This window comes from Plutella xylostella, chromosome 19 (assembly GCF_932276165.1).
Source record: "Plutella xylostella chromosome 19, ilPluXylo3.1, whole genome shotgun sequence".
Taxonomy (NCBI): Eukaryota; Metazoa; Arthropoda; class Insecta; order Lepidoptera; family Plutellidae; genus Plutella; species Plutella xylostella.
The window spans coordinates 10,207,812-10,221,750 of NC_063999.1; the positions used below are offsets into that span (position 1 = coordinate 10,207,812).

General features: G+C 37.9%; 2 protein-coding genes across 2 annotated transcripts; both read left to right on the top strand.

Moving 5' to 3' along the window:
- Positions 1-158: 158 nt before the first annotated feature.
- On the top strand, positions 159-6,515 carry LOC105390301 (translin-associated factor X-interacting protein 1). Its single transcript, XM_011561577.3, has 11 exons — positions 159-1,396; positions 1,790-1,927; positions 3,376-3,557; positions 3,685-3,860; positions 4,054-4,180; positions 4,490-4,598; positions 4,673-4,842; positions 4,974-5,169; positions 5,256-5,408; positions 5,931-6,108; positions 6,296-6,515. Exons 1-11 carry the CDS (start codon positions 467-469, stop codon positions 6,466-6,468), a joined length of 2,532 nt encoding a protein of 843 aa, XP_011559879.3. The 5' UTR covers positions 159-466; the 3' UTR covers positions 6,469-6,515.
- Positions 6,516-6,766: 251 nt separating this feature from the next.
- Positions 6,767-13,424, top strand: LOC105390302 (WD repeat-containing protein 89). The gene is made up of 8 exons (XM_048627722.1): positions 6,767-7,076; positions 7,229-7,452; positions 7,760-7,935; positions 8,233-8,420; positions 11,843-11,918; positions 12,255-12,346; positions 12,768-12,870; positions 13,259-13,424. The coding sequence occupies exons 1-8, from the start codon at positions 6,928-6,930 to the stop codon at positions 13,406-13,408; spliced, it is 1,158 nt and encodes a 385-aa protein (XP_048483679.1). The 5' UTR covers positions 6,767-6,927; the 3' UTR covers positions 13,409-13,424.
- Positions 13,425-13,939: the final 515 nt, after the last annotated feature.

Here is a 13,939-nt window from a genome sequence, read left to right on the forward strand (position 1 = left end):
GCCTCTTTAATAGACAAAACGGTTTCTTATGCAGTTATACTTAAAAACATAAAGGAAGCTTACGAGAATTCTCTTGAAATAAGAAATAAGAGAATTTCCCAATTTATCATTCAAGATGTAAGTACCAAAACTTAATCCTCAAAACAAGTAATTTTCAACGTTACGATCTTCATAAATGCTACCTTGTTATTTGTTTTGACTTTTGTAAATCAGCTGTCGTCAATACCTACGTCATTTATTTATTTATTCTTTCTATCAAGAATCAAGATTTATTTTTACTACAGCCTTTCACTAAAGCATACGAACTCTAAATACAATCAGGTACTCGACTTTCTCGTAGGATTACGTATGCACCGCTGCGTGCCTTATCTCTCAGAGTGTTTATAATAAAAGTGATTGCCTTCTTTACCACTCCCTTATCCGACTTTGTGTCGCTGTATTTTTGGAAATAGTGAAAGTTTTCAATATGTCGGAGAAGCCGAGAATTACCATATTGGATGGAGGGTTCTCGTCCCAGATATCGTGCTACGTGGGCGACCGGGTGGACGGCGACCCGCTGTGGACGGCGCGCTTCCTGCAGACGCACCCCAAGGAGGTGGTCCGCGCGCACCTCGACTTCCTGAAGGCGGGCGCGGACGTGCTGCTCACCGACACGTACCAGGCCTCCGTGCCCGGCTTCGTGCGGTACCTGTACCTGGCGCCGCCCGAGGCCTACAAGCTGCTGGGCTACGCCGTGGAACTCGCCAAACAAGCAAGAGCCAAGTATTTAGAAGAGAAAGCTGTGAGCACCGACCGCATACCGCTCATTGCAGGCTCCGTCGGCCCATATGGAGCCCACTTACACGACGGCTCAGAGTATAATGGAAGCTATGCGGACACCACCTCCAAGGAAACCATGATTGAGTGGCACCGGCCTCGGGTCCAGGCGCTGGTGGAGGCCGGCGTGGACCTCCTGGCCCTCGAGACCATCCCGTGCGAGAAGGAGGCCGAGGCCTTGCTGGACCTGCTCAAGGAGTTTCCCAACACCAAAGCCTGGATGTCTTTCAGCTGTAAGGATGGAAAAAGTCTAGCTCACGGAGAAGACTTTCAAACTGTGATAAAAAAATGCTGGGACTCAAATCCCAAACAATTAATCGCAATGGGGGTCAACTGCTGCAACCCTCATTTTGTTGAAACATTATTCAAAGGAGTTAATGATGACAGGATGGAATCTCCAATACCTTTTGTGGTGTACCCCAACTCGGGAGAGAAATACAACTCGGAGCTGGGCTGGGTGGACCGCGACAAGTGTGACAGCTTGGACACATTTGTGGACAAGTGGCTGGACCTCGGAGTCAGATATGTGGGAGGGTGCTGCAGGACTTATGCTGAAGATATCAGCAAAATAAAAAAAGCTGTAGAGAAATGGAAGAGCTCACATGAGTGATTTACTGAATACTTTTGAATGATAATTACTTATGTTATGTTAAATTCTAATTCATATACAAATTTGTACCAATACATATATTAAAAAACTATTTATTAAAGATATACTAATAATGCGCCTTGACTGAAACTTGAATTTACTGTATTATTGATTTAAATTGGAAAAAATGCAAAAGTATTTCAGATTAAGAATACATAATTTGCTAAAATTTACAGTCAGGATTATGTTTATGTTAAATTATGATAAGATAAATTAATAACAAATTCTGTAGGGACAAGAGATATTAATTATGTATGAACCTACAAAGGTATTAACCTTTTTCTGTTTGAATCAAATTGAAGACTGATATGGTTTATGTTTCAGAGAGTTTTTGGTATTTCTGTTAGAAAAAAAGACAGAGATAATCAATGGAAACTAATATTACGTGACAATGACGATCTTCAGGATCAAAATGTTAAATTAAAATCAGAAATAGCAAAGTTGAAGAAAGAGTTGGGCAAGGTAATGTGGTTATCGGGTGGGAGATGGGCTGTTCGTTGTACAAGTGCCTTGAAATATTTAGCTTCTAAATGTTGATTACAGTTGTTGTATTTGTCTTATATGTGTTTGTTTTATTTTATCTTCTAATTTATCAGAAGTACCTAGTTATCATCATGACCTCTGATCTCTTCGAATTTAGGTAGGTAGTTCTAATCTGCTGCTAAAAATATGTACCTATAATAAGTATGTATGGAATAGATTTTCGGCTGGACAACATTTAAAAAAAGTTTTATTTCATTAGGTAAGTAGGTACTTTCTGTTAGATGTTTCTCCTGTTCCACTGTCCATCGATATTATATACTTAGGTACAAATACTATGTGTAGGTAGATAGGCAACCGAAATCCTAACTAATCCTAATCCTAACTAATATTATAAATGCGAAAGTAACTGTGTCTGTCTGTCTGTCTGTCTGTTACTCTTTCACGCCAAAACTACTGAACGGATTTGAATGAAATTTGGTATACATACGGTTTAGACCCTGGGAAAGAGCATAGGCTACTTTTTATCCCGGAATTCCCACGGGAAAACTTTTTAAGGCGAAGCGAAGCGCGCGGGAACAGCTAGTATTATAAATGCGCAAGTAACTGTGTCTGTCTGTTACTCTTTCACGCCAAAACTACTGAACAGATTTGAATGAAATTTGGTATACATATGGTCTAGACCCTGAGAAAGAACATAGGCTACTTTTTATCCCGGAATTACCACGGGAAAACTTTTTTAAGGCGAAGCAAAGCTCGCGGGAACATCTAGTATGGTAATAAACCTGCAGCGGTATCTGCCACCGCCGCCGCCGCCGCCGTGGCTGTAAGTAGCGACAAAACGTAAAAATTGAAATAGTGGGACAGAAGTAACTAGGTATTTATGTATAGGAATGTATAGTAACGGATCGGATACCGCTTTACGGATAGATCTGTGGCCCAAAACGAGATTGCGGTAGGTAGGTACAGTGTAGACAGGGTGTAGATCGTAGGTATTACTAGGTATTATCACATGCACAACAACCTATAATATTATAAGTGCTGTCTAGGAGTTTTTATGAGTACCTAGGTAGGTAGGTACTATCCTAGTAGTTAAAAGTTAAACTGAGTAAGTACCTACATACCTACCTACCTGCATGTCCAAAACTGATAGGTATCATGGGACAAGGAACATAGTACTTCTCTATTGGGAGTTCTTGTGTTGTTACCTCATGGTCCTAAAGCTTCCGGCTGGCTGTTGTTTCCTGTTTTAAACAATGTAGGCCGGTCCCTTAGTAATTTCAGATTTTTCGGAGTCCTTATTTTAAGTTTGGTAAATAAATAAATTTATTTTCTCTATGGTATGGTTACTGAATAGTGATGTGAACCTATATTTTTTTTGATTATCGTAACCACATAACCGACTAACCGTTTTTATTTTGTTTTTTTAGATAAAGGATGAAAAGTTTTCAGATTATTTAAATTTAATGCTAGAACGGGATGCACGATATACCTTATACTATCAGAACTTGGAGCTAGAATTAAAACTCAAAGAACTTGATGGATCTCGGGCATCTGTTGACGAATCTTACGGAGATCCTATAATTTTGAGAATCGCATTAGATCGATGTCGGTGAGCTCAGTCAACTGTTTTTTTATTCAATAACTTTTTATGACTTTGCTTGCTAGGGGGGCGGCGTGAGTATCAGGTGAGTAGAAATAGATTCTTAGATATTTTATGCTTAATTCGACCATTTCAGAGAACAGTTGGCAGTCACACAATCAAGTCTGGTAAAAATTACAGAAGAATATGCAGATACAGTTCCCAGAAGAGATTTTGATAAACTGGAAGCTAAATATCATGATATGAATAATTTTAATGAATCTCTAAGAAGAGATTTGGACAAGTTACAACAGAAATTCAATCGTCTGCTAAGTAAGTTTATACACACTAGGTATCTTGCTGGTCTAACAACTATCTAAAAGGCAACTAGTGATCGATCTTGAAATAGTTAGTTAGGTAAGTACCTATTGAAATAAAAATTCAGTCAAGCCATAAATCATAAATCTCTTGCTAAGCTAAATACGACTGATTACGTTTAATGATTTGTATGGTATATTTATCAAAGGCCTCAAAAAGAGCACTGATGAAGAGTTAACTGAGATAAAGGACCGATGCAGAGAGCTAGAGCGCGCCGGCACCCCGCGCCCCCAGTGGGATTTGTGTGCTGACTTCATAGGAGGCGGCCGCGATCGGTAAGAAATTCAATCTTTAGGTACCTGTCATCACTTTTACGGCGAAGGAACATCGTGAGACGGGAAACCTGCATATCTAGATTTAGTGCCTAAGGTTTTAGGAATTTAGGAAGCTTGGACCATTTCCCACCACGCTGGCTATTGCGGGTTGGTGGTTACACATTCTACATGTACTAAGTAAATCAGGCAGTTTAATAGACCTTGGGGATATGCACAAAGGTTCCGTTTGAGTTGAGAGAACCAGATACTTACATCATCACAGATAATACCTATAGTAGAATAGAGTTATACCTATATACAAATTCTCAGATGGAGGCAACTTGCAAGTGCTCTATCATCAAGAGACATTCTAAGGGTGCTCCTGAAAGAATTAGGCCCAGCAGCGGAGAGTGACCATTTGGAACATTTTGATGGACTGGTAATATTATTTTAGCCAGATACTTTGAACAGATATAGTGCATCTCATCGATTGGTGTGACACTTTATTTGCAGGGATGCGATCCAATAATACCTCCATATCTTCGCTACGAAGGCAAAGTGCGAAATCTCAGACTGTCCCGACGGGAAATCAGTGTTATTATTAATGACATATGGTTGGGAAAACTGGAGAGTGGAAAATCTTTATCTATGCAGGATTACGTTACCAAATATTTTGAAGATAGGTAAAAGGAAAAACTCTTGAATTTCAATATCATTAAATACGAATAAGTATAGGTACCTCTATTATTATATGACTTTAAGTACTTGATTAGCATCACCTCATTGCTCACCAGTTATACAATTGTAACTTTAGGTACCAGCAACCCTCAGTAAGAGCCGAGTGGGCCTACAACCTGTGCTCTGGTGCAGAACAGATGCTAGATGAACCTCAGGTGAAACTGTTCTGGGGAGTACTCCATGGCCATCTCAGTGAAGATATCTACTGGGGCCTTCGAGCAGAATGGCATATTCTAAAGGATAACTTGTATATACAGAGTAAAGATGATGAGGTTCGTAATAGAAAGTTCAAAATTGTACTTATAGTTTTATATGGGTGTGTTTTTTTAATAAGTACCTATTTTTAACACTATTTCAGACCATAACAGTAGATGAATTCGAAAAAGTAGCGAAGACAACGTTCCCATTGAAAAGTGAAGTTGATATTAAGAATTTACTTGACGTTGTTAAAAAACAGTTGAAACTTAAGTTGAATCATAATGAAATTAATTTGGACAAATTGTTTTATGAGGCAAGTAAACGTTTGTTACTTTATTATACCCAGATACAATCCTAACTAATATTATAAATGCGAAAGTAACTGTGTCTGTCTGTCTGTCTGTCTGTCTGTCTGTTACTCTTTCACGCCAAAACTAGGTACAGAACGGATTTAAATGAAATTTGGTATACATATGGTATAGACCCTGGGAAAGAACATAGGCTACTTTTTATCCCGGAATTCCCACGGGAAAACTTTTTAAGGCGAGGCGAAGCTCGCGGGAACAGCTAGTATTTTATATTACCTACCAATTACCAGCCCAATACACTTCCACTGATAATGATATATCTAGTAGCTACTCTTCTCTTGATTACCATCATCGATCTACTTAAGAATGATCAAACATTATCAGGATAACTATGAAACCAATGATAATTTCCTTCGATATCAGTTCTCTTCGCATCTTTTAGTTAGTCACTATTAGCTACTGACAGCAGTATCCCTAACTTATAATACTTGATAAAAAATACTTAACAAACCTTTTCATATTCATAGAATGAAGAAGGGATTGATCGAGTTGAATTTGCCCGTGAGCTATATCGACAGAGACAAGTGGCTCAAGACAAGTACATACGAGAAATAGTAGCAGAGCTTGGTGGAAAAAATGCCCCAAATAAAATGATCAGTGTGGAAAACTTAAAACGAGCGTTTGCTATTGTTGATCCTGCCATAGGTATGTATAGTAACATAATATAAGTATACTTAACTATGTAATTATGGATATATATGATATACTTACTTACCCACCTACTTACTGAGTAGGTATCTAAGTACATAAAAAAATGCCTGCGTTCCGTGCTTTGCATGGATTTATTCATAAATTGAAAACCAATGAAATTATGTACTTAATTTGCTTTCAGATCACATTCGGATGGAAAGGAATGTGCGTTGGGCATTTTCAAATAAAACCTCAGACATTGACAGTATCGCACCGTTACCCTTAAAAACCCTAGCATCTAGATTGGCAGCCGGTGATATCGAAAGAGTTGGTCCTAGATATAAAGGCGCTAAGCGCCGTATTATTTACAAGTAAAATAATTTATATTAACTATAAGAAAAAAAGACGATCCTACATGAATGGTTTATGTTGTATTTAGGTAGTATGTAATGAAAATGATTATAATATATAATTAGACTTAAAATGACGTTAAATTTAGTTATTCACTATAAATTATAATTTTTATACAACTTTTTGGCTCCTATTGAAGTTTTTATCGCGTTATTTTTAAATGGTACTGCCGTGATTTATGTTCTCGTTAATGAACGTGATATAGTAATAATTATTACATTACTTCATTATTTAGGCGAGTAAGTACAACACTACACATTTTTTGACACAGATTATTCAATTTTGTGTTACAATATCTGTCAATGTCAGATTTATTTACATGTGTGATGCGACATGTGTGTTTATTTGTTTACCTTTTCAAATTTACTTTTTGAAAAAGTAGCATAAACTTGTAGTAATAACATAAAGTAAAGCTTATAAAAGATGGCTGATATATTCGATAACGAAGAGATTGATAAGGATACCGTAGAAGAAGAAGAACTTTACCAACTGTTTCCCGAGAATTATAACCTACTAACAGAGAAAGCTGTTTCACTCAAGAAATCATACATTAATAAGTTACACGGTACCAAGTTAGTTTTTCACTGTTCTTTAACATAATATTTTATCAATTTGTACTTATTTTCAACTAATATTTTATTGTAAATATCAATAGATTTTAACCTTAAATTTTATAAAGTACCTCCCAAGTCCCATAATTATTTTTTCCTATAAAAATTCACAGATCACTAAAGCTAGCAGTAAGTGTATCAGACGGCAGTATAGAAGTATATGAGCTGAACAACAGCTCCCTAGACCAGGTGTGTCGGCTGAGCGGGCACCGCGGGGCGGTGGGGGGCGTGGTGTTCAGCCCCCGCGAGGACCACCTGCTGTACTCCGCGGGGCAGCACGGGGTCGTCAAGCTGTGGGACACGAGGGCTAGCGGCTCCTGTGTGCAGGAGTACAAAGGTATACCATATTATCTATGCTAGAACCTTCATAATAAACTGTTATAATGAATAAGCATATTTTTCACATGCATATTATGGTGTACTGCATCAAAGCAGATTCATTCATTGCAGTTGTGGTAGTACTCATCTGGCTCTATCAGACAATACATACTAGCAAAAGAGAGAAATTACCTTAGAAAAAATTATTCAATATAATTTTATGGCACTTGTTCTCTGTAAGACTATTTTGATTTTAGACACACTCAAGATTCCCAAACAAAGCATTTCTTCGAATATAATTCAAATCACGAAACAAACTGTTTCAGAGGAAGAAGACAAAGAGATAAAGCCATTTGAGTGCCTGGACGTGTCGTGCAACGGGCGCGTGATCTGCGCCGGCAGCCAGCTCGTGAAGGATGATGCCTTCCTCGTGTTCTGGGACCAGAAGATGCCCAAACCCCTCGGCGGATACTGGAACTCACACACTGAAGATATCACACAGGTACAATGGTTTTTATTATGGTACCTTCATGGCAGCCCACCAAATGAAGGCAGAGGCCTTATAGCAATCAAATAGAAAAATATTTTAATTTTTGCATAATATTTGTTTGGCTGGATGAGTTGGACGGAAGAACGGCCGAAAACAGAGTGTTGTGGCACTCCTTGGTTGACAGCCCAGCAGTGCATTATAACAGCATGATGGTGATATTTGCTCACGAAACTTCTGTACTATTTTCAAATTCTTAAAAAAAGTTTCTACACCTACATAATATTCCATAATATATTTATAAATTTTCAGGTTAAATTCCACAAAGAAAAGCCGGAAACCCTCGCAACAGGCTCGAGCGACGGTCTCATGAACATCTTCAACATCACAGAGCAGACCGAGGACGACGCACTAATCTACTCTCTCAACGTCGAGAACTCTGTGGAGAAGCTCAGCTGGCTCGACGACAAGGTGGCCGCTGTCATCACGCAGTCTAATGACTTACAGACAAGGGCGTACCCAGGTAGGGGCAGGGGGGGGCAGCTGCCCCCCCCTAGAAGGCAAAATAAACGTAAATTTTCGTAAACGTAGTTTCCGCTCTCTACGAGACAATCAGAGCCATCTAGGATTAAAGCTGAATATAATTTGGAGAAAACAATATTTAGTGCTATGTAGATGACTATCGACAAATAATTGTAAAATTTTACGTCGATTAAACCATTTGAATTTGAATTTGAATTCCAGTAAATAGAAATAGCATAAATTTATACGATCAATCGCGACATCTTTTATTGAATAACAATACCACGAAGAACGTTCTATATAACGTATTCAACTTCTTCTGAGACAAAATGTAAACAATATCGATGTGACTCTTTAATACGGCTGTACCATTTCAAAACCTAGTAAGTGCAACCAACCACTTTAATCTTTACTTTAATAACTATGTTTTAAAATGGTCAATGGCTCATACTACGTTTTCAAATGGTCAGCAATGGTCAATTTTCGAGCTTTAATTTTAGTAAGGCACAAACATTATTACACTTTTTTCGAAAAAAAATATCAGATATTTCAGAACCCGTATCTTTGACTTTGAACCAATGAGACCTAGAAAATTGTATAAAAATTTAGAACATAATAAAATGTTGTCTTCTTTATTAAAGCTATACAGGGTGATTGGAAAGTCGATGTATTCCTTCAAATGGGTTATAGACGAAGGCATTTCCAGTCGATTGAACCCCATAATGCATTATCCGAAAGTCTACCATTTCTGAGTTATTTAAGTTTTGAGTTTTTTAAATAATTTTGCCAAAATTTATGTTTAAAAGCCAAATATTTAAAAAACTTACCATGTTATTGATACTTTTTTGATTGTTTTGCATCAGTGACACCCTAGTTAACTAATTATAATCATTAAATTTGCAATATTCAACTTAATTTAGACACAGTGCTTCAAAATAATTGAAACATTAAGAAAATGTTTCAAAAGGTAAAAACAAAAATGCTTAATTAAAAAAGAATTTTATCTGAAAAATTTTCAGGCACTACAGCTAAAAAACATAGTCAATTTATAAGCTTTAAAATGACATATTACAATTTAAAATCGATTAAGGTATGACCAAGATATAGCCAAAACAACTACATAGGCGGGCAAATCTCAGTAGGGAAACGAACAAGATTTGTTCCAATTTTAAGGTAAAAGTCTTATAACTGGACTTTGTAGAGCTCCGAACCGTTTACTAAAAATTATTGTTCTCGTATATCGCGGTTCCTCAAAAGCACAGATCGACGATAAGGTTGCTTCACCGAAATAATGCTTGTCCGATAACACGGTTAGCCGAAAGTACTCTACGATGACGATAGGTTCAATGATAGAATGCTTTTACGACTGCACAGCCTGTGAAATTGTTTAACCGACTAATTGCATCTCCTATAGCACTATTCGGTAAAACTTTTCAGCAAAAACATTTGGCATAGTGTTTGAACACGGTGAAGTTAAAACAATCATTGTTGAACAGTGCTATTGTCACGTGCTACTAACAAATCATGTTTTCGGCGAATTAACTATCGTCGTCGAACAGTAGTTCGTTGGGGAACCGGGTTGTGAAATATTATTTTGTGTTTCCAATCATAATTAAAAGTACTTTCGGCTAACCTGTTATCGGACAAGCATTATTTCGGTGAAGCAACCTTATCGTCGATCTGTGCTTTTGAGGAACCGCTCTATCGGAGAACAATAATTAGTAAACGGTTTGAAGCTCTACAAAGTTCAGTTATAAGACTTTTTACCTTAAAATTGGAACAAATCTTGTTCGTTTCCCTACTGAGATTTGCCCGCCTATGTAGTTGTTTTGGCTATATCTTGGTCATACCTAAATCGATTTTAGATTGTAATATGTCATTTTAAAGCTTATAAATTGAATATGTTTTTAAGCTGAAGTGCCTGAAAATTTTTCAGATAAAATTATTTTTTAATTAAGCATTTTTGTTTTCACCTTTTGAAACATTTTCTTAATGTTTCAATTATTTTGAAGCACTGTGTCTAAATTAAGTTGAATATTCCAAATTTAATGGTTATAATTAGTTAACTAGGGTGTCACTGATGCAAAACAATCAAAAAAGTATTAATAAAATAGTTAGTTTTTTAAATATTTGGCTTTTAAACATAAATTTTGGCAAAATTATTAAAAAACTTAGAACTTAAATAACTTAGAAATGGTTGAGTTTCGGATAATGCATTATGGGGTTCAATCGACTGGAAATGCCTTCGACTATAACCCATTTAAAGGAATACATCGACTTACCAATCACCCTGTATAGACCTTTCTTGTCAGAACCTTTTTACTGGTCCTATTTTGCATAAACAATTTTAAAAAACTCAACTTAGAAAACAGATTTTTAGCTCAAAATTTAAGAAATATTGTTTACTTTAAGGCGGTCATAAATAATTTTCATGCCAAAGCCTTCTTACTATGGCTAGGTATTTAGTTTATTTAAATTTAGATAAAACAAAAACGTAAAAATATGCGGTCATTTGTGCTATTACTTAAAGTATAGTTATATTACCTATACAGGGTGTTGCAAAAAGGGTATACTAAGCCGAAACCTATGTACATGTGCAGGTTTCGGCTTAGTATACCAATTTTGCAACACCCTGTATAAAAGTGCTGCAAAATTTGTATTATATTATGTGAATGATCCCAAACATATAAAAAAATTTGCGACACCGCAATAATTGTAATTTCAATATACTTATTAACTTGTCTTAAATGATACAATAATGGCCCTTACTAGGTTATGAAATGGTCGGTCAGGGCGGTTTTAGGGTCAGAAAACCATGTAAAACCTAGTTTGTGTTTTCTTCTGTGCATTACAGCAACATCATTAGTCATATTTAACTGAAATAGTATATTGTATGTCAAGCCAAGTTTCTGCCGCTTATTTTAAGCTTAAGTACATTCGTTCAGATGTGTAGCATAGTTTTACCAGGGCATTAAAATGAAGGCACAAAATCATTTTTTGGCTCTCCTGAACATTTTGTATCATGGTAGGTACTCTTACTATGTTTTAAAATGGTACAGCCGAAATTTTTTACAAAAGCATAAATTCAATAAACATAAGTGTGCATTATAACCGTAATGTTATGTTTATGTTATTAATTATTTTTCTTATTTGTTCTCTATCACATTTTTTTTTAGAATAGATTAATCTTTATTCAAAGAAAACAACTTATGATATTACATACATCCCACAAAACCAAATGTTAATATGGTTTGACTGTGGGTAAGGAGTCGCACTACATAACAAATTTATCATAGCTTAGTAGTACATATATGCACATTTATATATATATTTGACCAACCATAATCTAGAAACAGGTATGAGCTGCCCCCCCCTAACTGAAATCCTGGGTACGCCCTTGCTTACAGACCTGGGACACTGAGGCAGGGGATATGCTGAGGAGCTATTCGAGGGATAAAGTCGCTAAGAGCATAAAGGTACTTAATTGATGTTTTTAGAAAATCAGTAGTATACTTATGTATAGTTCTGATAAAACTAGTACTTCAATGACAACTCTTACTTCTGCAAGTACCTAGTTTGTGGAAGAAACTTAGGATAACTGTCTCAATAGTTCTAATAATAAATATAAGCATGATAAGAATAATATCCATCCTTATGCTGCTGTTAACATTTTCCTGCTATAACACTGTTGATTTCCATGTCGGCCGCACGGACCAACGCGCCAGTGCTTACCTGCATCCTCTATCAACAACTTGACATAATGCTCATAATATTATGTATGTACAATTAAATGTTTTATTGTTTGTTGTCAGAGGAGCAAGCACGACGACTGCTACCTGGTGGACGCGTTCACAGCACAAGATGGATCCCACGTGCTGCTCGCCGGCTCGTACGGGGGAGACGGGTGAGTAACATTGTATTCAGTCTGTATCCGGTTTTACAGCTTACGAATTTATGATAGAGGCAATAGCGAGGCTTCCAGTGACTTCACATGTGAGACCTAGGCTTGTATACCATTGTATCTGATAACGTGATTACACTAAGTTAAGTACACTTGTACCTTCTACCTAACCTGTAACTGTAACCTGTCTACCTTAAAAGTGTTTCAAACCTAGACCCTTTTAAATCGAGCGTAATGTGTTTGGGCATAAGTCGAGCCGGGATACAACTAAGTTATTTAGGCACTGGAGGTCAGGTAGGAAATAAAATCGCCAACTCATCACCAGTGGTAATATCCTTGGTCATAGATCTACTACACCTCCTCCTTGGTGGTGTAATATATTTCTATACAAAAACTAAACGTCACTTATTCCCTACTCCCGCAGCTCGTGCTTGCGCTCGGTGTCGCTGGGCGACAAGAAGCTGCGCGCGCGCACCGCGCTGCGCGGGAACACGCAGACTGTGAGCTGCAGCTGGTACCAGCAGGATGTGAGTTTAGAGCTTGTTCTTGTAGGGTAGACTGGAAATAAATTTAGTTGGTAGGTAAATAGTGCCTCTTCAGAATTTCCTTACTGATAGAACACTGTGGCGCTGAAAATATGTATGTATTAATAGTGTCACATTTGAAGCTGTTTCGAAAGCCTCTCCTAAAACAAAGACCGTCCTCCTCCAGTCAATAGGTACTTACTTTACTATTTACCCGTTTAAGGTCGTCTGTCCTGGATATACCTACTAAGTATCTGCATCATTTGCTTGTTCGTGGTCGCCACTCAAAGACTCATCTACCATAACGGTTATAACATAACACAATATTATCTATAATCAGTTTGAAGCCAGTTTAGCTTCACAGTTACATCATCATTTATCAAACCCACAGAAAGACATCCTGGTGACGACAGGCGAGGGCGGCGTCATCAGCGTGTGGGCGCGCCCCCCCTCCCCCGCGCCCGCCCCCGCAGCCCCCGCCGTGGAGAAACTCACCATCAGGGAGAGCAAGAAGGGAGCTCACAGACATAAGCCATACTGATCAATATACGCAGAATAAGGAATCGGGGTTTTATTAAATTTGTTGTTAGGGTAAATGTATGGGGAAACGGCGTCGGCTATGCCGATGAAGTGGACATGGATTTGTGTGAATTTCTATACAAAGAATACTGAATGCGATGCGCCTGTTGTGTGCGATGCCGGAAGGTGGACGCTTTAGTTCAGTTTCCCTTTAGCTTATAAGGCAAGAATAATAGTACTCCACTAATGTATGCAATGAAGCGTCCGTAGTCGAGCGGGCCCCAGTGATCGTAACTGATCGCTGAGGTTAAGCAACAACTGACACGGTCAGCCATTGGATGGGTGACCAATTTCAAGTGGTGCTTTTCTGGACGCTTCCGTGCTTCGGACGGCACGTTAAGCCGTGGGTCCCGGTTGCTGCTTCGGTAGCAGTCGTTAAGCCTAGTCAGAGGCCTTCGGGCGGCTTGAAAACATCTGACAGTCGGGTTGCCCACTTACCCGACAACTCTCTCAGCACAAGCTTGCTTGTGTTGGGGTCCACCAACCCGCACTT